Here is a 26,390-nt window from a genome sequence, read left to right on the forward strand (position 1 = left end):
TAACGCAGCTGCAGCAAGAGATTTTACAGAGGTCTTCACAAGTTTGTGTAAGGTAACGTGAATTTTACTTATTAATACCATGGTATGATAAGTTAGGAAATTTTGACCGAGTGAAATTGTTATTGCTAAATCTTATGTGTATTTTTGTGTTTTTTCTGTTTGGAATTTCTTCATATTTTCACATTTTTTATGTTTGTAATGTAACATTTATTTATGTAGCACTTTAAATATTTCTTGGTAATTTAACATTACATACATGATTTAATATTTCATTTATTAAGATTTTCTTTTCAAATTTTGAGTAATTCTTGATAGTTTAATTTTTGCTTAATTAATATAAATTCCTGATAAAGTTTTTGTGAGTTAGTTTTGTTTCATAATTTATTTCAAGAATTAATAAAGTGTTGTGTTATTTTCAAGTAATAATAAATTTTTCAGATTGTGAAATAAATTTTTCAGATTGTTAAATATAAAAATTTGAAAATAAATTTTTATATTTAACATTTTAGAAAAATAGTGTTTCATTTATTGATCACCAGTGAATAGGATTGATTGTGTGTGTATTAGGCAAAGTGATAAACACTTTTTGTTTTTTTAGTTTTGCTAAAGTGAATTAAGACCAGGGAAACAGTTAGAGTTGTTTGATGGAGTGATGTCCTTTTACTCTAGAATATTTCTGGTTTTAATTTTTGATACCTCACACATATTCTGATAAACTTAGTTTGATTTTTCAAGTAATAAATAAGTTTTTTTTAAGGGATCACTGTTACCTTTAGAGTACTCAGTCGTAATAATTAATGTTATGAGAGTTCAGGGTATCTGGCTGAAGTGAGGTATATTTTTGAATTTTGAGATTAGTTGTGTAATAACCATGTACTTGATATGCATATGAAAATATATATATATATATATATATATATATATATATATATATATATATATATATATATATATATATATATATATATATATATATATATATATATATATACTCATATATATGCATCAGCCAGGAGAAAGGTGAAAAGACATGGCTTGAACCAAGCGCTTCCCTGTATTTCTACACCTCATCAGGGATCAGGTACAAGTGCCAAGGAAACAATTAGTCACAAGAAGACTTCTTGGCAAGAAAAAACAATGCTAACAATTGTTTTAAAATACCATTAGTTCAAAATTTCATCAGCTTTATATAAGCCTAGGCTGATATTTAATAAATTCTCACAGTCTTTTTTAATTACACAGGATTCTATTAATTTTTTTTACTAGATCTTTGGAGAACATAATTTCCTTTCATTCCGTCCAATTAATACCATGATTACTACTATTCATGTGTACAAATAATGCATTAGCTATATTACCAGTTTTGAAACTATATTTGTGTTGTTTTAATCGAGCAGCCAACGTCTTCCCACTTTGTCCTACATAAGTTTCATTACATTGTTTACACAGAATCTTATAAATACAGCCTGTTACTTTTCCCGGTGAATTTCTAATTAGCAAGTTGCTAATAGTTTCTAGCGTTTTAAACACAACATTAATACCCAGTGGCTTGACTTGTCTGGGGATGTTATTAAACTTAGTATAAAAAAGAACTACTAAAGATTTTTGTTTTCGAACCTTTCAGTTTTCGTCAATCCGTAGAACGTTCTTCTGGCTTTACAAAAGGTGTTTTCAAGTAAACTTTTTGGACACCTCAAATTGCCAGCAATTTCACGTATCTTGTCAAGTTCTTGATCCAAAAATTCCTGGCCACTGACATGCAGTGTCCTTAAGAACATTGCAGAAGAAACAGCAAAATTAGTTTTAAATGGATGATTAGAGTAAAAATGAACGGAAGAACAGATGTTTGTGGGTTTCCTATAGACAGAAAATTTGAACTTCCTAACAGATCTATGTACCAACAAGTCTAAAAATGGTAATTTTCCGTCTTCTTCAATATCAAAGATGAACTTTATGGAGGGTACTAGTGCATTTACCTTATTGAGAAAGTTATTTACGTTCCTTTTTACTGGTCATGAATAAAAGATGTTATCAATATATCGTACCATAACACACCTCTTGGGTATAAGTTTGATAAATATTTTTCCTGGAAAATCTCCATGTATATATTTCCCAAGGTCATTCCGAACTTCTGCTCACAATAATTACGATTAAAAGTAAACTTGCAGCCTTTGATACACAGTTTTATAAGTTCTATTAAAACTTTGTGTTGCAGTACGAACACATTTTTTTCATCGCATCCTCTAGAAACTAACAGGTCATCTATTGGCACCTATGTAAAGAGAGAAGTAATGCCAAAACTCGCCATTATAAAGTCATAATTTGGGTTAAATTTATCAAGACGACTAATAAAATCTACATTATTTTCAAGAGAACAGCCCGAGATTTTTGTATGTGTATATGTTTATATGTTTGCAACTTTATGCGTTACAGAAATCCGAACTGCTTGACTGATCTAGACACAACTTGTCATGAGGCCAACATTTCACACAAGTTTGAAGCCCATAACCCCATCCCCTCCCATTGCCCCATCCCCTTCCCTTTCCCTGAAACGGGGTTGGTGTTGCCCGTAGACTTAATAACTAGTGTGGTAAATAAATTCTAGGGTATATCATACCTAATTTCATTTACTCGATACCATAGAAATATATTATTGAAAATTATTGTCTTTCCCGTGATTGATAAGTTTGTATCAAGGTTTGCGACTAAGTTTATTAGGGGTGTGTTGAGGTTTAGTGGGGGTTATGTTTAGGTTTAGTGGGAGTGTGCATAGGCTTAATGGACGTGTTTCAGTTAAGTCGGGGTGTGTATTTAGGTTTAGTGGGGAGTAAATGGGACAGTAACAACAGTAATAGCTGGATAAAAGAGACAGTCAGCACAGTAATGTCTGGATAAATTAGACAATCATTGCAGTAATACCTGGATAAAATAGACAGTCAGTATAGTAATCCCTGGATAAAAGGAACAGACAGCACAGTAATATCTGGATAAATGAGACGTCACCACAGTAACACAACCTGGATAAAAGACAGTCAGCACAGTATTATTTGAATAAAAGGGACAGTCAGTACAGTAATTCCTGGACAAAAGGGACAGACAGCAGAGTAATGACTGGGTAAATGGGCAGTTGCCACACTGATACCTAGGGGACAATCAGCACAGTAATGTCGGGATAAATTGGGCAGTTACCAGAGCAATATTTGGATAAAAAGGACAGTCAGTACAGTAATACCTGGGTAAAAGGGATAGACAGTATAGTAATACTAGTATAAATGAATGGGACACTCACCACAGTAATACCTGGATAAAGGGACAGTCAAGTAATATAAAGGGACAGTCACCAGTAATATCTGGATAAAGGGACAGTCACCAGTAATATCTGGATAAAGGGAATAAAGCACCTGGTCACCAGTAATATCTGGATAAAAGGGACAGTCAACATAGTAATACCTGGATAAAAGGGACAGTCAGCATAGCAATACCTGGATAAATGGGACAGTCAGAACAGTAAAAACTGGATAAATGGGACAGTCACTGCAGTAATACCTCAATAAAAGGGACAGTCAGCACAATAATACCTGGATAAAAGGGACAGACAGCACAATAATATCTGGATAAATGTGACAGTCACCTGGATAAATGGGAGTCATTGCAGTAATATTTGAATAAAAGGGACAGTCAATACAGTAATACATGGATAAATGGGACAGTCAGAACAGTAATATCTGGATAGATGGGACAGTTAGCACAGTGCTATTTGGATAAAAGGGATAATTAGTACAGTAATTCCTGCAGAAAAGGGACAGTCACACTGTGATTTCTGGATAAATTAGACATCAGCACTGGATACAGTAAAACTGGATAAAGGGACAGCCAGGACAAAGAGGTGCAGGAAAAATAATATATTCTGAGTCTTTCAGAGTTTTTTCCCGGGCAGTGCTGGGATGGTCAGCTTGATGTATGTATGTATATATATATATATATATATATATATATCTGTATATATATATATATATATATATATATATACGTATATATATATATATATATATCATATATATATATATATATATATATATATATATATATATATATATATATATATATATATATATATATATATATATATATATATATATATATATATATATATATATATATATATATATATATATATATATATATATATATATATAAATATATATATAGGCATATAATATATATATATATATTCACCAACAAGCAGGAGTCCAAAGAAGACGACAGTTAACAAAACAGTTACATATTTATTGTTAGAAACGTTTCGTGCTACTTAAAAACATCATTGGTCTGTCATATTGAAAAATACATAATTCAAAATAAAAGCTAAATTAAAAACAGTAGTTAGATTCTTTAAAATTACAAAATTTATAAAGGGCAAAACAGGAGCAAAGAATTTTTAAGCCAACCTGATCACAAGAAAGGGAAGAAAGTGAGACCACAAGACCACGCATGCCCAGAGAATACTTAGGCCAAGTGCAAAGGAGAAGACACGTTGGAGTTTAGAAGAGGTGCATGACGTTTAATGAACAAAGACTCAAGGGTCGTTAAGTAGGCAGATTGTTTCGTAGTTCCAATTATGGAAAAAAAATTGTTATCAATATTAATCTTGCGTTTAACGGCATGATTTCTAATACTAGAAAAATCGGGGTTAGTAATTCGTGAGCCAGCTCTGTAGCTCAAACCTAAGTGGCTGCAACATTCTCTTTGATGAGCCAACATAACTACCAAGACATCTTGGGCGTTAAAATTTGTAAATAATTTTGGACTTCATAAACGTCTCTGGCTTGTCCTTATAATTAAAAAAAGCCGCCAATCTTTGTGGATTCATAGGTATTAGATTCAGTTTTAGAAATCCAAACTCTTTTTCGATGATTTGTTTAACTTTGGATCTAAGAAAGTCAGTATATGGTATCATGGCATACATAGACAGTTTAGGTACATTAAATTTCACAATGGGTCAGAAAAGTTACGTGCTAAACAACATTATAAAAAAGCTTTTTTGGATAGGAATTTTTGGTAAAATATTCAAATTAAAATTCTATTTCAGAGTCGAAATTTACTCAGGTAGATGTATAACGGAGAGCTCTAAAAACTAGGGTAGTTATGATATTAACTTTAAATGAAAAGTAAAATGAACTATAAAAATTACCTCCAAGGCCCGTATAATTATTTTTTCTAAAAAAACTGATGTACTAAAATTATGGTCAAAGGGGGATATTTTTACGTCTAAAAAGGTCGAGGGAGTTGGTATGGGGTCTCCATTGGGCCCTTTGATCGCAATTTCTTTTGTGACACATTTAGAAGAAGAGTTTTTAAATAACTGTCCATAATCCTTTACCACTTTACTATAGGAGATATGCTGATGATACTTTTTGTATCATCAGCATATCTTTTTTCAATTTAGCTTTTATTTTGAATTAAGAGAATTATTAATATGTATTTTTTAATTTTACAGACCCAAGATGAGTTTAAGTAACACGATACGTTTCTGACAAAATATGTAACTGTTTTGTCGACTGCTTACTGATTATATATATATATATATATATATATATATATATATATATATATATATATATATATATATATATATATATATATATACTATATAGTAATATTCAACCCTTGATTACCTTAATAATCAGAATTCAAAAATTACTTAGAATACTTGCTCTGTCAGGACTGAAGTGTATCTTGTTTGGACAGAAACAACTCCATTTACATCTTTTACTCTGAAATTTATTTACTTCCATGTAAAACAGCTTATTCTCCTTGAAGTTCTAGCTTTCTTTCTTCTTACTTTTATTACATATTTCAATATTTCATTTTTATATATATATATATATATATATATATATATATATATATATATATATATATATATATATATATATATATATATATATATATATATATAGTAATATTCAACCCTTGATTACTTTAATAATCAGCATTCAAAAATTACTTAGAATACTTGCTCTGTCAGGACTGAAGTGTATATTGTTTGGACAGAAACAACTCCATTTACATCATCTTTTACTTTGTAAAACATTTATTCTTACTAGCTTTCTTTCTTCTAAAACATATTTTAATTTCCTTTGAAGTTCTAGCTTTCTTTCTTCTTACTTTTATTGCATAAATATTACATATTTATATCATTTTTTAACAGCCTATCCAGTCTAATATTAACCTTGATTACTTTAATAATCAGCATTCAAAAATTATTTGCTCTGTCAGGACTGAAGTTTGTTTTAAACAACTCCATTTACATCTTTTACTCTCATCTTTCTTACTTCTTTCCCCTTATTCTCCTTGAAGATATAGCTTTCTTTCTTCGACTTTTATTACATATTTTAATTTCTCTTTTAGAACAGCCCGCTGGTCTGAACAGTTGTTTTTTCTGAAATTTTATTAAACAATATGGCTCATTCAAGTTCTTTATAGATATTAGAATTTTTTGTTTTAACCAGTTTAAAAAAGGCGCTGGCTGGGGTTTCTTAAAACAATATGGCCTGCAAAAAAAAAGAAGCGTTAATACTCTATATTCTATGTGAATAAAACAGAAAGTGCTTGTTGACGTACTCTCTTGGGTGCGAACACACAGCTCGTTTTTAATATAATACGAGGAAAAGAGATGTGTTCTCATTTCTCTTTCTCTTATTCTTTTTTTTATGGTTTATATTTGTCTTTCTATTTGACGCCTTGTTATTAATGTCAAAGTAAGTTAGTGTCATGGAAAAGCATACCTCTAATCGCGTTCTTCAGTAACGATTCTCCCTCATGTTTTCACAAATTAAGTCCTATCTATTAATTTCTTCATTCGCTTCAGTTGAATCACCTACATTACATGTCACTATTCAAAGTTTCTTACTTTCCAGTTGTTATATCCTTCCAGTTCCTAGTCTCTAAGTTCCATCCTACAGTAAGTCCCTTGGAAACAGCTGCTGAAGTCTTCATTTTTGTTGAGTAGCTTCGACAGCTGTCACATCATAGGAAAGTTTTTATTTTATCTTTAAAGGGAAAATGATTTTTGAATATTATTACTTAAATTTGTTTGTTTAATGTATGCAATATAAAACATGCTGATCCTAGTTTCATGAAAATAAAATTGTATTGCCAGTTGTATCACACTGTAAATTGTTAATGTTTATTTTCTCTCTTAATTTTTTTATTGTTCTTACTTGATATCCATATTTTAGAAATAATCCCAGTCCAGTAGAATTATGATAAATTATTTTATTCATCTCTCCATAATCGTTTTAAGTTTTATATAACTCAAATAAAGGGGCTTTATATGATTTCCATCTTGATAGTCTTAAAAAATTGACTGATAAGGCAAAGCTTTTGGTAACTTTTTCTGTTTAGAGATTTAAGGGTAAAAAAAAAAATACTATAAAACGAAAACATGAAAAATGAATTTCAATTGAACATTTAACCTGAAGCAAGAGTATTTTACCTCTTGAAAGTTAGCTAAAAGGATAGAAGACATCTGAAAAGTTCTTAGCCAGGTAATTGATAACACATAAATTATCACAACACAAAATATGATAATGAACTTTTTTATGACTTGATGTTGGTATATTTTTATATATATGTTGGTTATCACAGAATCATCCGCTGTAAAGGGTCCTTTTCACAGAGATTCGGTTGGAATACATTTCGGCCCTCAGTAGTTCTCTGTCATGTTTAAAAACTGCTTATGTCATGCACCACCAAGAGATTTTCAATTTTATTGATCTACCTTATAATATTTCAATTTAATTGATCTACCTTATAATAATAGAAGACTCCTGCTCCTTTCATCTCATGTAAGACCTCCGTTCTAGACTGCTCTTCGGAGTAGTTTTATAAACTGATTTCACAAACTATTATCTGAAAGAAGAGGCAAGTAGACCCAAAGCTGACCATTATTATTTTTTACCAAGCTATTGTTTAACTTTGATGTCATATTTCAAAGAAAACGAAACTCACTGGCTTATTTATCTGAATATCAATATTCAGTTGTAAAACGATAAGAATAAGGTTCCCGGAATATTGTTATATAATACTCGGGAAACTTTCAGATTCCTGATTCATACTTTCTTAAAGCACCTTACCTAATGAAGAACGATAGTTTCCTTAATTTCTTTGTTTGCCGTTAAGTCTTCAACATGGGCGCTCAGTGCTCACTGACTGAAATGAACTCTGCGCCGAAGATGGCAATAATTGTGAACTAAAAAAAAAAAAATTTCAAAAAATATACAGTTTAATTTTCAGTTTCTAAGAACATCATTTTTAAAACTTACCGTGAAAATGTTCACTCTAATAGAATAACTGTTATTCTGTCAGTTGCTTAATTGCACTTAATTTCTGAATGGCACCTTTGGACACTCGACGGCTAAAACTTTGTAATTGATCTTCTGTGTTTTATTCCAAGGATGAAAAACACATGCCCATTCCAATAACCATTGGCTTCAACAAAACATTGTTTTTCAAAGTCTGCACATGGAAACTTTCAGATTATTTCTTCAAATACAATTAAAAACTTGTGAACCTCGCGTCCAGTGCTTGCGAATTTTAGGGGCCAGAGCAATTTGACTTTTAAGCAAACTCTTCGCCCACTGAATTTTTGAACCTAAATGTCTTAACTGAGACGACTAATTCAGTATTAAATTTTTCTTCTCAAGTGAGACAAACCAGAGATCTTTTAATCCGATATGATAATCTTGAAAACGTTTCTCTAGTTGTAATTTTCATAATAATGTTCAAAATATTTATGTGTGAATCAATCTTTACTTAAAGTCAGACATTGCTGGAAACCATTGGAAAATGAACTCTGAGACCGTTAAATAAAAATGGATGAAAATAGAATACGAACGTATTCTGTTTAATAGTTTCGTTGTACTTCAAAATTCATCTTTCCGGAGATTTCATTACTTTATTTCTGGAAATTATCCTAAAAAAAGGTTAAGAGGATAAAATTATAATTTACTGATTTATTCATCCTACAACTATGAGTGAGCAATAGCTCTCACTCCCAATGATTAAAAAAAAAAAAAAAAAAAATATATATATATATATATATATATATATATATATATATATATATATATATATATATATATATATATATATGTGTGTGTGTGTGTGTGCATATATATATATATATATATATATATATATATATATATATATATATATATATATATATATATATATATATATATATATATATATATATATATATATATAATATATAAATATATATATATAAGGAAACAGAAACACTGGAGTGCTATAGAGGCCTTTCGACACTAGTCCTTTACTTAGCAGACTGAAGGAATATAAAGTATGTTTACAAAGAAAGCTCATATAAATGACAGAAGGGATTATAAAGGAAACATATGTACCTGGAATCCAACACAATTGAAGAATTAGTACAACTAGTCCTTTAAAACAGGAATTAAATACAAAGAGGTTTTACAAAGGATTAATATCAACCGTTCAGGAGCAGGGACAGGACAATTAAAAGAATTATACAGGTTCGATTGACTTGACCACCTAAAAATTTTTCAGTACAACACAATAATTCTTTTTTTTGTAAACAATAATAACTTTTGCAAGATGAACATTTAAAAAAATTATATTAAACATACGGATATACAGAAAATATATATCAAGTAGCTACCTTGTAATTAAGTCAGTGATTTTATCTTTTAGGTCATTCTTGAACATTTTTTCTAATACAGGGGTCCAGATAATACATGCCAGGGCTAAGATTAAAATTACAACTGGAAGTAAGCTGGATAATAGCGGACTCAATAGATTTCTTGAAGAGAATTCTTTCGATCTGGCAATCACTGAACTTTCAGTCCAATTTATCCTGTGAGAGTTTTCACTTAAATGAATGAATATAGCATTGGATGCTTGTCCAGGTTTGACTGAATACTTATGTTGCTTAATACGTACATCTAAATCTTTGCTAGATTGGCCAATATAAAATGAGGGCAATCAAACATGGAATTTTATATATTATGTTGTTGTTTTCTTTAGGGCTATTTTTATTAACATTCTTTTGAGTGTGTTATTATAAGAAAAAACGAGGTTTACATTAAAAGGTTTTAACAATGATTTTATGTTTTCAAAACCACTAAAATAAGGCAAGCTAAGAATGTTCTTAGGGATTTCTTTCTTCATGTTACTTTCACTATAAAACTTTTGTGGGCTTTGTTATAACAAATATCTAGTATATGTGAAGGATAACATAAATCTGTCCCTATTTTTCTTATGTATTCAATTTCTTTATCCAAATACTGGGGACTGACAATGCGCAAGGCTCGTAAAAACATAGAGGATTGTCTTTTGATATTTTGATGTTGAGGTGATGGCCTGAATAAAAATGAACATAAGTTAAGTTGTTGGTTGGTTTCCTATAAATACTGAATTTAACTTGAAATGGTTCTCTATGTATTAAAACATCTAAGAAAGGGGAGGCAATTGTCTTTTTCTTATTCTAACGTAAACTTAATGGATGGTATTGCCCTGGTTTTAAGTTTACGCCAATCTAGAAAAAGACAATTGCCTACGTATTAAGCTTAGATGTTTTAATCAAAAGAGAACCATTCCAATGCTAAATTCAGTCATTTATAGGAAAACCAACCAACAACTTAACTTATGAAATTTTATTTGGGCCATCACCTCAACATCAAAATAAATTTTTCTTCTAAATTTTACGATCCTCCAGCATTGTCTTCCAGTTTAATTTTAAAGAAATTGAATACATAAGAAAATATGGGAAAATGTTATGTTATCCTTCACAAATACTAAAATCATTTGTTATAACAAGCCCACAAAAAGTTTTATAGTAAAGTAACATGTATAATTTTCTTTGTAAAATATTTCATCTTGCCTTATTTTAGTGGTTTTAAAAAAAAAAAATCATTGTTTTAAAAAATTTTTAGGTGGTCAGTCACGAACCTGTATAATCTTTTAATTGTCCTGTCCCTGCTCCTCAACGGTTGATCTTAATCCCTGTGAAAACCCTAAATATTTAATCCTGTTTGGCAGTTGTATAATTCTTTAATTGTCCAGGTACATATGTTTCTATAATCCCCTTCTGTCATTTATATTGAGCCAATTTAAAAACATACTTTTATATTACGTATTACTAACATAAAGACTAGTGTCGAAAGGCCTCGCAGCAGCAGTGTTCGTTTGCTTATATTTTATTCATTTATATGAAATATTCATCACGTTCCATATTTTTCTGATTCAGTTATACATATATATATATATATATATATATATATATATATATATATATATATATATATATATATATATATATATATATATCAGTTATATATATTTAATCTTATATATATATATATATATATATATCCTATATTAGAAAATGTTATAGATATATATATATATATAAGATATAAATATATATGATATAATATATATATATAGTAGCTACTATATATATATATTTTATATATATATATATATATATTATATATATATTTTTTTTTAAATATTCATCTTGCAAATATATATATTATTATAAAAAAAAAAATATATATATGTGTTTTATATAAATTATTAGGTGGTATATATATATATATATATATATATATATATATATCCCTATATATATATATATATGATCTTAATATACATATATATGTAAAAATATATATATATATTTAATCCTGTTTTATATATATATATATATATTCTTATATATATATATATTCCATATATATATATATTTCCTTTATAATACATATATATCATTTATATATAGCTATCTTTGTAAACATATATATTATATATATCATACATATATATATATATATATATATATATATATATATATATATATATATATATATATATATATATATATATCTTTATATATATATTCATCACGTTCCATATTTTAGTGATTCAGTTATACATATATATATATATATATATATATATATATATATATATATATATATATATATATATATATATATATATATATATATATATATATATATATATATGAATTCATGTCTGTTACCATTAACTTTAAACAAATCATTTTAGAAGTAAAACAATGAAAACCTTTTGCTTAACCGAGTCATGCGTAACATTAAAATCGATTTCAACAATTTTCAACTCACCTGATGTCAAAGTTGTCTGTGATGTGGTCAGATTCAGGGTTCTAAAGTCTCTCATCCTAATATGGTATCCTATCTTAAAACAACAGGAGTCAAAACTGGCAGTTGGCTCTAACTTGAGTAAACCATAACTTCCTTATAGTTGCAGGGACCTTGGCGTTAGCCAACAAGAAGACTCTTGGTAGCAATTTGGTAAAGACATCTACGATATTTTACAGCCGTTGTTTTAACGGATGTTGGCCTTAAGGCAAAACTCAAGAATGGAAATAGAGAGAGAGAAGAGAGAGAGAGAGAGAGAGAGAGAGAGAGAGAGAGAGAGAGAGAGAGAGAATAGGAAAGATGGTTTTATGATAGCAATTACTTCTGAGCAAATGCCTACTCTGCTATTTCTCTCTCAATCAGAATGGGTTTATTTACAGAGAATGGGGCAAATATGAGAGACCAAAAATGTAACGATTTACAGATACATAAATCACATATGAGAGATCAATAATGCAGTAATTTACAGACATGCAATGTTAATATGAGGGGCCACAGATACAACAATCCCCATTAAAACAAGTGACTCTGTTATGCTAAAATGCATCAATTCACAGACAGTAATACATTGGAAGGGGTAATTAGTTTCAAGGATAATGTGTGGGCAGTGGATTCTTGCGATCAGGCTGCGACCAGGAATGGTTGCGAAATTTGGATGGCAGTCATTAACGGGTCCTGACATAGATTTGCAACTGGACAGGGTATGATGGCTCTTGGAAGAGAATTCCGGAGATAGTACGAACATGGGGGCGAAGGGGGAGGAAACCTCCCTTGTTACTAAACTAAGCACAATGAACCTATGCACTAGGGAGAAATTGATCACTTGAGTTACTTAAATTAATTTGCCCTTAATTTACACTATGGAGGGAATATTTGAATACTTATCACTGAATCATATTGGGTTGATTTCAAGCAAGTCATGGGGCGATTCACGGGTTACTCTAAGTAGGGTGACTTAACAAAGGGGCTGCTTTTTAGGAGGAAGAAAATTGAGGGTTGGAGGAATGGAAAAAACAAGGATCCTGATCAGAGGTTGTGCATCATCTGCAACCCTGTCCAGAAAGCCTACCATATCTTCCTGTCTCTTGATCAATCAAACCCTAGCAACAACACTTCTGGAGACACCCAGCCTGTTGGCAACATTCCTTTGTGAAAGACCATTCTCCAACATCTGGACAGCCCCAGCTACCTCTGGTTCCTCTAAGTACCGCCTAGCACAATTACACAAGCATGGCAGAGTAAAACATCAAAAGGAAGAAGAAACTCATTGTGGCAGTCAGTCTGAGAGTACACTGTATGGACTGCAACCTAAACCTAGATATCAATGAGGTGTACTTGAAATGAACGGCTTCTAGTTAACAACAAAGTTAAGGAAGGAGCTGAAAACACTTGGAGTCATAAAGAAAACAAGGATCTTAAAAGCAGTAACAATATTTCTTGGTTTTGCTGTCGTTTTACTTCAATAGCAAGATTGAAAAAAAAGCTCCTTTATATATATATATATATATATATATATATATATATATATATATATATATATATATATATATATATATATATATATATATTGTAACTTTAAGCTGCTTAGTTTTGTGTTCGTGGCTCTTATTAACGTAAATATTTTGTTCAGTTCTTTCCAAGTTTTCATTTATTTTCGTTTTCTCTCGAGCCTCGAATAGCTGGATAGAGTCTTTTTGCTCCCACCAAGGGTTTGTTAGTTTTGTAATTGATACCTCGCCCATGAAGTTTCTTTTTCTTTGCATGTACGAGCTCTGGATGGTTTTGAGCCTTCGTTTTCTCCCAACGAAGGTGTTTTATGGACACTGGGTGTGATTTAAGGGGATTTCGGTACTCGGCTCCTTATAGGAAAAGAACTCGACCGATAACGGCATCTGTGGCAGTGTATTCCTGTGGCGACCTGTCTTGTGTCTGTTGTTGTGGCGGACTTTTGAGGGCGTGTCATTGGGCGCCTTATTGCTGCTGGTGGCTCTTTGTCAAGATATCACAAGAAGCCATCCTGTCCTTTGGGTGACATATCCAGAAATATGTACGTCTCCTGCGGGTGTTGATGGGAACATCCTGCCCTCTGTTTGTACTGCCTCTCTGCTGCAACGCCTCTCTATACGTTACTGCACCGCCTCTCTACCTACTGTGGCTCTGCCTCCCTGCCGTGTCGAGTCTTTGGGGCCGTTAAGAGGCCTTTTGGTCACGAAAGAAGGGTAAGCGTGCCTTCCGTGAATTATCAGTTTTTGTATTTATAAAAGACGACCCTGTTCTGGTCCACATCTTAGCGACCATTGAGACAGTCCTGTGTTTGCTACCCGACGGCTGTATTCGTCAAGATTCATCGGTGTTGGTGTCAATTATGATCATTTAAGCGAAGGAAATAGCTTTAACCTAATTGTAAATATATTTAATTTCGAGTTTGTAAATATTAGGATTAAGGTTCTCTTCCCCTCCTGTGTCTCTTCCTGTCGTATGAGAGAATTACGTTGTTGTGTGACAGTTTCGTTTCTTCCTTTTTCTCTAACCTGTTTCTTTATCTATCGTATGATAGATCGGTGGGTTAGCGTGAATGAGTGATTGAAGGTAGTGACTGTGCATTGTAGGTGAATGAGTTTTTCTGTCCTTTATTCAGTTATTCAGGGACCTGTTAAATGTTTAAACTGTGTAATAAATTCCTAAATATTACGTTAATGACTATCAATTATCCCTTTGAGTGCTTCCATTGAATTGTGTCACTGGTATTCCTGCTCTTAGACGAGCATTGTCTATGTAGTATGGCATTTTGAAAGCTATATGTCATAACCTGGATTTAAAAAAAAAGAATTACTGTAACCAGTCATTACAAATTGGCGACCTTGCCAGGATCTTCCAGTGATATAGTTCTTGGGTCACTCAGAGGGTAATTTTGCATTTGGTTGGTTAGGGACAGGTCCCCCGGCTCTTTCCTCATTCCCCGTAACAATGCCGTTTCTTTGAGGGTAATGTGGAGGTGGCGGCCTCCCAGCTTTGGCAGACTCAGATTGGGAGAGGAAGTTATATGACTTAAAAAGGGGATGAGTTATGGTTTCTTGCTGAATTTTTGAATTTAGGGTTATCATCTGAGTTAAGAAAGGGGCAGCTACTCTGGGAAGTTGTTAGGGCTGCTAAAGTGTACAGAGAAACCGTAAGTATGGGAGATGAGATCCAAAATGAACAAGCAGTTGATATGGGTGATGGTAAGGAGAAAGCACAGGATAATGTTCACGATTATGTTAGGGAGATAGATGGAGAAGTTAATAGTAATGAGGTAAGTGAGTTGAGGCTAAATATTTTAAAAGAACAAACAAAGATTAAGGAATTAGAATACAAAGCATTGCAGTTGCAGGCTGAAGAGAGAGTGAAAGAAAGAGGTCATGAGTTAGATTTGCTAAGGTTGCAGTTGTCTATGAAAAAATAATAATAATGTTAATGATGACAAATTTAATCTGTTGAGTGCTTTGAAGTTGGTACCAATCTTTAATGAAGAGGACGTTCCTGAATTCTTCATATCCTTTGAGAGGATAGAAAAAAATTAAGTTGGCCTAGGGACATGTGGACCACACTGGTCCAATGTAGGTTAAAGGAAAAGCTCAGCGAGTATATAATACGCTCAGTGAGGATCTGTCGTCAGACTATGACACTGTGAAAGCTATTATTTTGAAGGCATACGACCTCGTTCCCGAGGCGTATCGCCAGAAATTTAGGAATTTGAAAAGGACAATGAAATGACCTTCGTAGAGTTCGCAAGAAAGAAGGAGCAATTTTTTGAGGACTGGCTTAAAAGTAAGGAAATAGATAATTTTGGGAAATTAAAGGAATTCATTTTAATTGAAGAATTCAAGAGAATGGTGTCAGGGGAATTGAAGATTCACCTCGAAGAACTAAAATTAGATTGTTTGCAGGAAGTTGCCATTGCAGCAGATGAGTACTCCCTTGCTCATAGACAGGACTGTGTAACAAGGAAAATAATAGCAGTAAAACTTGATTCTCACCTCGTAACAATAACTGGGGATAAACTATTCCAAAGCCAGTCTGAGAGGAGTACTAGTAAAAACAAACCCAAGGAAAATAATAGTAATAGCAGTAGTAGTAGCAGTAGTGAATATCGTAGTTTTGTGAACAGTAGTAGATCTGGTGGTGGTAATAGCAGTAGGAATACGCCAGAGTCGAGGAGTAATGTAATGTGTTTCTGGTGCAGTCGTAAAGGTCACGTGAAGGCCAACTGTTTTGCTATGAAAGGTTCCTGGAGAACAAAAGAAGCTGTTTGCTTGGTTTCCGCAGAACAGGTGTCGAAGGAAGATGAAAAGAAGTGACTCAGATTTAGAAATTATATATCGGATGGCACGGTTTACCTTAATGACACTAAACAAATCGGTCGTAGAGTGAAAATATTCGCGACACTGGTGCTGCGCAGTCTCTAATCTTAAGGCGGTCAGTGCCACATAACTTTGTTTCTCAAATAATGACTTTGTTGTTTTGGGGGTTTCCCTAATACTATTGTTTCTTGTCCTCTCGAAAAATTATATCTGGAAACTGATTACTTTATGGGAACGGTAAAACTGGCAGTAGTGGACAGTTTGCCAGTTCCAGGTATAGATCTTGTTTTTGCAAATGATTTAGTAGTGAAAGACGAACTGAATTATTTTCCTATTTTGTCTTTAGTAGAAATAAAGTGTGATAAGGATTTTGAACCTATATCTATTATGACTCGTTTCGCTCGAGAGGTGAACCTCGAGGAGGTTAATTTAGACTTAGACGAAGTAAGTAGACAAAAAGACTGACACATTGACTGATAGCGTAAAAACAAATATTTTAATGATGAACTGGGATGCTGAGGCTTTCAGGAAGCCCAGATGAAGGAGTTTTGTAACCTTGAGGTTGATGATCTCGATAATGACATTTCTAAACCTTTCTTTTTTTAAACAGGATGGTTTGTTGTACAGGGTCAGCAGGGCAGGGAATGCACCTGCTGACCAGGTAGAGGTTGTTAGGCAGCTGGTGGTTCCGGAAGAATATCGGAACAAATTGATGTGGCTAAGTCATGAAAGTAACTTATCAGGGCATTTTGGGGTCAGAAAAACATTTCAAAAGTTAGCCGAGCATTTTTCTGGCCTGGAATGCGCCGGAGTATAAAACGTCACGTGCTCTCATGTGAGGTTTGTCAACTCGTGGGAAGCCAAACCAAAAGATACCAAAAGCCCCTCTGATCCCTATCCCGTCAGTTGGAGAGCCTTTTAGGGAAGTGATTGTGGATGTCGTTGGTCCCTTCATGGACGCGGCGGAGGGCATGAATATATCCCTTACAATGGTGGATAGGATGTCACGCTTTCCTGAGGCTGTCCCACTACGGAGTATTAGTGAAAAAGTTGTGGAGGCTTTAATTGGCTTTTTCACGAAATTTGGTATTCCAAAAGTTTGCAGACAGATTGTGGGACAAATTTTACCAGTCGCTATTTTGAGAAGAAAATGCACGAATTAGGAGTTAAACATATTACGTCATCTCCATATCATCCTGAGAGTCAGGTCAGGTGGAGAGGTTCCACCAGACTCTCAAGTCTGTTTTGAAAAAATTTTGTTTGAGACAGGTGTTGAGTGGGATAAGGAAATCCCATATGCGTTATTCGCAATTAGGTCGGTGCCTAATGAAACCCTGGGGTTCTCGCCTTTCCAATTAGTATTTGGCCATAGTGTTAGAGGTCCTTAGACGTGGTTAGGGAACACTGGGAAGGAGAAACCCCAGAAATAAATGTAATCGACTATATGTCAAATTTACAAGAGAAATTGCACAGAGCCTGGTCTTTTGCCCGAGAAGAAAATTTGGCAAAGGGTCAAGCTAAAATGAAGTACAGTTATGATGTAGGTACTCAACGGAGAGAGTTTTGTCCAGGTGATAAGGTGTTGATTTTGCTCCCCATACCTGGCAATCCGTTGAAAGCTCAGTTTTCAGGCCCGTGGAAGGTACTGAAAAAATGAGTGATGTTAACTACCTGATTGAGACTCCTGAACGTAGACGTAAATCACAAATATGTCATGTTAATATGCTGAAACCTTATTTTTGTAGAAATGAAGCTGTAGTAGTAGAAGCAGTATCACTAATGAATGTAGACGTAGAACCAGTTATTGATAATAATTTCTCTGTTGGTCCAAATGTCCTCTCTGATAATTCTGATGTTTTAAATAATCTTAATGTTAAATTTCAGCATTTAGAGGCAGATAAGGCTGCTTCTTTGATAGACCCTGATTACTGAGTATAAAGATTTGTTTCAGGACGCCCTGGAAGGACTAATGTATTAGAACATGATGTTGATGTTGGAGACGCCCAGCCTATCAAACAGTGTCCATACAGGTTAAATCCCATAAAAAAGGTGTGGTTAGGATGAAGTAAAATACATGTTAGATCACGACCTTATTAAGCCAAGTTGTAGTCCCTGGAGCTCTCAGTAGTCCTTTGTTAAGAAAGAAGGCGGTCAGCATCGATTATGTTTTGACTACCGTAAAGTGAATGAAGTAACCAAGACTGGACTCCTTTCCTTGCCTCGGGTGGAAGACTGCATTGACTGTATTGGATCTGCCAAATTTATCAGTAAATTTGACTTATTGAAGGGTTATTGGCAGGTCGGTCTTACACCCAGGGCAAGGAAAATATCTGCTTTTGCATGGTGACGGCTTGTATGAGTGTAAAGTTATGCCGTTTGGCATGAAAAATGCAGCCGCCACCTTTCAAAGATTAATGAATTTGGTAACTTGTAATTTAGATGGATGTGTTGTCTCACATAGACGATTTAGTCATCTACAGTGATGACTGGGACACACATCTCAAGAGGATAAGGGCATTATTCGAGGCTCTAAGAAAGGCTGGTTTAGTTATTAATCTGAGAAAGAGCGACTTTGCTCAAGCAAAGGTTGTGTATCTCAGGCACGAGATAGGCTTGGGCAGAGTCGCTCCCAAGAAGGCAAATGTTGAAGCAATATCAGTTTTCCCTGCGCCTCGGAACAGAAGGGGGGTAAGGAGATTCCTTGGTATGGTGGGATACTACCGTAAGTTTATAAGAAACTTCTCTGACCTTGCCACCCCCTTGACTGAATTACTGAAGAAAAATGTAAAATTTATCTGGGATGGCAAGTGTCAGGAAGCTTTTGAAAAGTTAAAATCGGCGTTGGTAAGTTTCCCTCTGCTGCGATCTCAGACTTTTCTCTACCTTTTGTTTGGCAACTGATGCCAGTGACACAGGGTTAGGTGCTGTGCTATTTCAGAAGGATCAAGGCGGAACAGTTCACCCAGTCGCTTATTTTTCAAAGAAACTGTCGCCAACCGAGAGGAGATACTCTACAGTCGAGAAGGAAGCTCTGTGTTTATTAAAATCTTTGAACCATTTCAGCATTTATTTAACTAATCCATCCTTTCCCGTTGAAGTCTTTACTGATCACAATCCATTGGTTTTTATTAACAGATTCAAGAATAAAAATCATAAAATTTTGAGGTGGAGTTTAGAGCTCCAAGAATATGATCTAATTATTAACCATATTTCTGGTAAATGTAACGTAGTGCCAGATGTCCTCTCAAGGGCGTATGAAAAGGAATGAAGGAATAGACTAATTATTTTACTGCTTTTCTTTCAGGTATAGCCTTTGTTTTGCTCTCTTTTGTATGTTAGTTATGTGATCATTTTTAGCCTTTAGTAAAGGTTTTTGTTTTGCTTTGCTTTAGACTTGGTTAAGTTAGGTTTTTAACCGCTGCAAAAAAAAATTATTATAATTTTTTTTTTTTTTTTTGGTGGGGAGCTGTAACTTTAAGCTGCTTAGTTTTGTGTTCGTGGCTCTTATTAACGTAAATATTTTGTTCAGTTCTTTCCAAGTTTTCATTTATTTTCGTTTTTTCTCTCGAGCCTCGAATAGCTGGATAAGTCTTTTCGCTCCCACCAAAGGGTTTGTTAGTTTGTAATTGATACTCGCCCATGAAGTTTCTTTTTCTTTGCATGTACGAGCTCTGGATGGTTTGAGCCTTCGTTTTCTCCCAACGAAGGTGTTTTATGGACACTGGGTGTGATTTAAAGGGTTTCGGTACTCGGCTCCTTATAGGAAAGAACTCGACCGATAACGGCATCTGTGGCAGTGTATTCCTGTGGCGACCTGTCTTGTGTCTGTTGTTGTGGCGGACTTTTTGAGGCGTGTCATTGGGCGCCTTATTGCTGCTGGTGGCTCTTTGTCAAGATATCACAAGAAGCCATCCTGTCCTTTTGGGTGACATATCCAGAAATATGTACGTCTCCTGCGGGTGTTGATGGGGAACATCCTGCCCTCTGTTGTACTGCCTCTCTGCTGCAACGCCTCTATACGTTACTGCACCGCCTCTCTACCTACTGTGGCTCTGCCTCCTGCCGTGTCGAGTCTTTCCGGGGCCGTTAAGAGGCCTTTGGTCACGAAGAAGAGTAAGCGTGCCTTCCGTGAATTATCAGTTTTTTTGTATTTATAAAAGACGACCCCTGTTCTACGGTCCACATCTTCGCGACCATTGAGACAGTCCTGTGTTTGCTACCCGACGGCTGTATTCGTCAAGATTCATCGGTGTTGGTGTCAATTATGATCATTTAAGCGAAGGAAATAGCTTTAACCTAATTGTAAATATATTTAATTTCGAGTTTGTAAATATTAGGATTAAGGTTCTCTTCCCCTCCTGTGTCTCTTCCTGTCGTATGTGAGAGAATTACGTTGTTGTGTGACAGTTTCGTTTCTTCCTTTTTCTCTAACCTGTTTCTTTATCTATCATTATGATAGATCGATTGGGTTAAGCGTGAATGAGGTGATTGAAGGTAGTGACTGTGCATTGTAGGTGAATGAGTTTTTTCTGTCCCTTTATTCAGTTATTCGGGGACCTGTTAAATGTTTAAACTGTGTAATAAATTCCTAAATATTACGTTAATGACTATCAATTATCCCTTTGAGTGCTTCCATTGAATTGTGTCACTGGTATTCCTGCTCTTAGACGAGCTTTGTCTATGTAGTATGGCATTTTTGAAAGCTATATGTCATAACCTGGATTTTAAAAAACAAAAGAATTACTGTAACCAGTCATTTTTAATATATATATATATATACAATATATATATATATATATATATATATATATATATATATATATATATATATATATATATATATATATATATATATATATATATATATATATATATATATATATATATATATATACATAAACATACACATGTGTCATTTTGTATAGTGGTTTTGTAGTTAATGCTATAGTGTGCAATCACCTAGTCCCACACATTTCTTAGAGCTGTAAACTTCTTGGTCTTCTTTTGTTTCCCCCTTATACTCGAATCATTGAAACAAATAGCCCTCAGAATGAATGCAAACTGACATTCGTTTTGGCATGCACCTGTAGCTTGGGGCCTCAGGATACATAACCACATTTGATTGTTGCCACATGGCTGCCCTTCCTTCTGCCAGACATGATGAGAAGCCCAGTGAGTGCCATCAGGGCAATATCTTGAAACATTGGCTGGTCAGCCGTATATTTTGTCCTGAGTGAACTATCTTGGCATTAGTGTGCACACATGCACACCAATGCTAATGTAACTCGTTGAGGAAGAAGAAGACCTGGCTAGGTGCCAGTTATGGTGGGGGCATCTCTGTCGGTGTTCCTTCTGATACTGTTTTACATCTGACAGTCAGGCACAGTAGAGCAATCAGTCTTGTCACATTTCATGTGAAGTGCCTCTTCTAACTGGGGTCAAGGGGTTCCAACTGTAGGTCCTCTTGCAGCTGTGAAGTTCTGTGGAACCTAGGCTGTGAGTTTCTGACGGAACGCATTTCATCTCATCACTCACATAAGTCACTGAGGTACTCGTTGATGGCTTAACAAATGATGCAGATGCCCCAGAATAGTCAGCAATGGATGTTTCCTCATCCATGAGAGGGCCAAGTTCATGCAGTATGTATGTGCTGTCATCCCCCTCAACATCAACCACGTTTCCCTCCACATCATCAGCATCCTTGGCATCCATGCTTGCCTCAACCTCATACAGACAGACTTCAGTCTTACCTACAATGCTGCACTTGATGTCTGTTGAAAACAAGTGATGACATGATGAAACCTGCAACACAGGAGAAAAGTATCATGTAAAAAAAAAAATCAATAGAGCAAAATTTGGTAACAACCACCAGATCTGGCCATTTTGAATTCAAGGCACACCATTTAGCTGTTTTACCTCAAAATGTAAAGTATTTATCACAATTACACTAGTCATAAAAACATGAAGTGTTATTTTTTTCTCTAAATATGAAAAGCCACATACCAGGAAAACAGGGCATGAATGAGGAACCACTGAAACTTTAACACCAAAAAAAAGAAACTTGCTTCAACTTGCTCTGGCTGGCACATTTGTTCTACACTGAGGCTTACAGTTTACTAACTGTCTGCAGGTCAAGTTTGTTTACACTACCACCCAGATATGGGCAAATGCGATAAAGTGGTTTTGTGCATATGCCTGGTTCCACTTTTGGATCCAGTTTTCCTGTCCAGGGTTAAATCAAAATTTTCTTGAAATTAAGCTGATGAGGCTTTGCACAAAATTACCTAAAGGTCTGTGTTAATTGATACTACACTTTCTCAGTGAGAGACCTATTTTGACTCCTGGGTCTTATGAACGTGTCATCGATATACTGGATATATATCGATGGTTTCTCGATAGCGGCAAACACCCGACGTTCCACAGCAACCATGCAGAAATTCGTGAAAAGTACTCCGAAGGGAGAACCCATTGCTACACTATCTTTTTGTATGTACATATGGCCTCTGTGGGTGGAGAAAGTGGCCAGTTTTGTACAAATCTTGAGGAGTGTTCAGAGGGCATGCTTGGGGATGTTTAATGGGGATGTAGAGTCATCTCTATATACATGATCCAGAATTATCTGGATTGTTTCATCCACGGGGACTTTTGTGAAGAGCGACTCCACATACATCAATGCAATAACTCCTCCCAGGGATGTTGTTTTCAGGGCTTCAATAAACTCAGCAGAGGACTTCAAACTGTGGTCATCTGGAACGGAAGGAGTCAAAATAGCATTCAATTTCTTCGCGAGCTGGTATGTAGGGGCAGGAATCTGGCTAATAATGGGGCGCAAAGGGTTCCCTGGTTTATGGGTTTTGACGTTCCCGTATATGTAGCCAAGGTCGTAGTCCCCTACAATCAGCACCAGGTGAAGGGCGTTGGAAGCTGCATTAACAGTCTCGATGATCCTGTTAGCCTTGCGCTTAATGTCATCTACCTGGTTCTTAGTGACCCTCTGAGATTTGCTGCTGTCTGCCAGTGTCTCGTCCAACTTATGGTGATATTCTTCAGTGCGGATGAGTATAAATGCAGCTGTTTTATTGGCCCGACGGACGGTGACATCTTCTCTGGTCCGGAGTTCTCTGGCCACATCACTCTTGTAATCACTGTGTTCTGTGAGGGCCTCAACCAAGAAGAGGGGCTGGAGGGAGTCCTTAGTACGTATGGTGCCTTGATCTTCATGCTTGTGTATGGTGTCCAGCAGGTAGTTGATTTCAAGATGTTTCTCCATGGGCCTCTGTCGGGTAGAGAAATGAAATGAAATCCCATACTTAGGGCGGTAGGTAGATAGTCTGTCAGATTAATGTATTCTTCTCTCTTCTGTGGTCATGATTTCCTGAAAGAAACCATATGTGAAATTGTTTTTACTGTACTCATAACCTCAAAATAAATGTGACCGATTTCAGTCCTTACGTTGGCCTAGCTCAGTGGTAAGTCCTTGGACTAGCATTCAGAAGGTCTGTGGTTCATCCCCAGCCTTCCCCTACCATTCAGTCCCTCTATGCACAGTTACCAACGTCAAAGAATAGTTATGGCTTTAACAATCTCATCCCATAAGACTTACTAAGAAATGGAAGAGGGGAAGGCGAATAATACAAATAATGAAATTTGTGCATTTCCCTCACTAGATATGATAATTTTTTGCAATAAATATCCATGTTATTCTGTTTATCGGTGACCTTCATTAGTCAGCAGCGACAAGCCACCAGATAGTTCTTGAAAGTGAAAGTCTCTTGCATTCACACGGTCGAACAGTGTTCGTTGGACAAACACTGTTACCAGATAACAAAAGGAAAAGCAAAGATGTGTTTATGATGTCAGAAGTGATCACCACAGACTAACAGGCATGGCCCATGTTAGTGGTTTGGAGCTTCGGACAGTGTCTGGCAGGACAGAGGCCCTACCACACACACTCGCACACTAATGCAAGGATCTCCAAAGTACAGGTCGAGACTCGATACTGAGTCGCCACATCTTAAACATTCAGAAACAAATGGAAATTTATATTGATAATACACATCAATAACAGATAGAGAGAGAAAAAAAAAAACTTGTACACATTGTCTTTATTATACACATAAAGTTTTCAGTTTGTTGGTTCTGGGAAGCAAAGGCATCCAGAAACATGCATAAAGTTTTCAGTTTTTGGTTCTGGGAAGCAAAGGCATCCAGAAACATGCAATAGGGCCGGATATGTAATGCATAAAATCATTCTGTTGCAAATAAAAATTTTCGAAGACCACAACACAAATGCTTGGCTCAGAGTTAAAACACTACAGGATGACCGATGGCTCAGTTCCGAACTTTGTCTGCTGGACTTTGACTGGTGAACAGAGTGGAATCTATGGTACACATCAGTATCTAGTACCACTGTTTCCAAGTCAGTAATCCTCAAATATGCACTTATGATGTCACCATACTACATATTAGGATATGGTAACAGTGTTTGTCTGACAAACACTGCTCGACCGTGTGTACGCACCCTATTTAGGAAGATAACAGAATCAGATTCAGACACCTCATTCAATTGGAATGTGTGACTGTTAGGAAAGAGAGAGTGTGAGGTGGGTTGTTATTTTTTCCGCACCATATCTATATTTAGAAGAAATGAGGATATCTAAAGTCAAGACGTTCATCAGTTTTTGTTTCTGCCTCTTAACTAATATGTCTCATGAAACGAAGACAATTTATTTGAAATATGACCGGAACTCCATTATTTTAGAATCTAAATTCCCTGTAAGGAGGGATAGTGCTGTCAGTGCACCTCAAGCGGTGCATTGTAGGCATTACTTAAGGTTCTTTGCAACGTGCCTTTGGCCACTAGCTGCAATCCCTTTCGTTCCTTTCATTACACCTCCTTTCATATTCTCTTTCTTCCATCTACTTTCCACCCTCTCCTAACAATTTATTCATAGTGCAACTGCGAGGTTTTCCTCCTGTTACACCTTTCAAACCTTTAACTGTCAATTTCTGTTTCAGCCTGAATGACCTCATAGGTCCCAGTGCTTGGCCTGTGGCCTAAATTCCATATTCAGTTCACTTCAATGCAATCTAAATTGATTAACCGTCACTCCAGGATTTCACTTTTGTTTTGGGGGAAAAACAGACTCATGGACAGATAAAGAAAAAAAGGCAGCTGGACTAAACATTGCAACAGAAATACTTTGAAGTCAGAATCAGTCTTTATTTTATGGACCGAAATCCCAGAGAGAAGAAAGTTACATATAAATTCATCCAATAACGTTTTTATATATATATATATATATATATATATATATATATATATATATATATATATATATATATATATATATATATATATATATATATATATATATATATATATGTTACGAGACAGAATTAACACCTTTTTGAAGGTTAATAAATGATTGCTCAACGATCTTTAATCATGAAACGGAGGCGTATGAACGTTCTACGGCTTAACAAAACTCACCATCACCTGGTATCGCCTCTCTCTCTCTCTCATCGTTTTCGAAGTTCACCAATATTCTCACTCAAATCGATTAAATGGCATTTAAAGAAAACGCAATAGTTTCTACTGGTTTATTATTCAAATGCAACAAGAAATGAACAAAACAAAGCAAAGATTAAAATGCATAATAAATGAATTATCGAGTTAGATAACTAAACTCTGAACTGTAAAACACTTCTGATTAAAGAAGTCTCACTATGGCTAATAGCCTGAAAATATCAAACTCACATACTCCCCAAATCAATAATTCTGTCAAAACCAGTCTTACATGTTATTCGGACC

General features: G+C 34.7%; 2 protein-coding genes across 2 annotated transcripts in view; both read right to left on the minus strand.

The window, feature by feature from the left end:
• Positions 1–12,255, minus strand: part of LOC136844847 (uncharacterized protein C6orf132 homolog) — a 66,674-nt gene extending 54,419 nt beyond the window's left edge. The window contains exon 1 of the mRNA XM_067114083.1: positions 12,201–12,255. Within this exon, the coding sequence (XP_066970184.1) occupies positions 12,201–12,255 (55 nt within the window). The remainder of the gene's footprint in view (positions 1–12,200) is intronic.
• A 10,871-nt stretch (positions 12,256–23,126) lies between these two features.
• LOC136844848 (uncharacterized) lies at positions 23,127–23,846 on the minus strand. The gene has a single exon (XM_067114084.1). It carries the CDS (start codon positions 23,844–23,846, stop codon positions 23,127–23,129), a length of 720 nt encoding a protein of 239 aa, XP_066970185.1.
• Positions 23,847–26,390: the final 2,544 nt, after the last annotated feature.

This window comes from Macrobrachium rosenbergii, chromosome 13 (genome assembly GCF_040412425.1).
Source record: "Macrobrachium rosenbergii isolate ZJJX-2024 chromosome 13, ASM4041242v1, whole genome shotgun sequence".
In the NCBI taxonomy this organism is placed as follows: Eukaryota; Metazoa; Arthropoda; class Malacostraca; order Decapoda; family Palaemonidae; genus Macrobrachium; species Macrobrachium rosenbergii.

Coding starts and splice junctions, on each gene's coding strand:
- LOC136844848 (XM_067114084.1), bottom strand. CDS start 23,846: ATGGAGAAACATCTTGAAATCAACTACCTGCTGGACACCATACACAAG.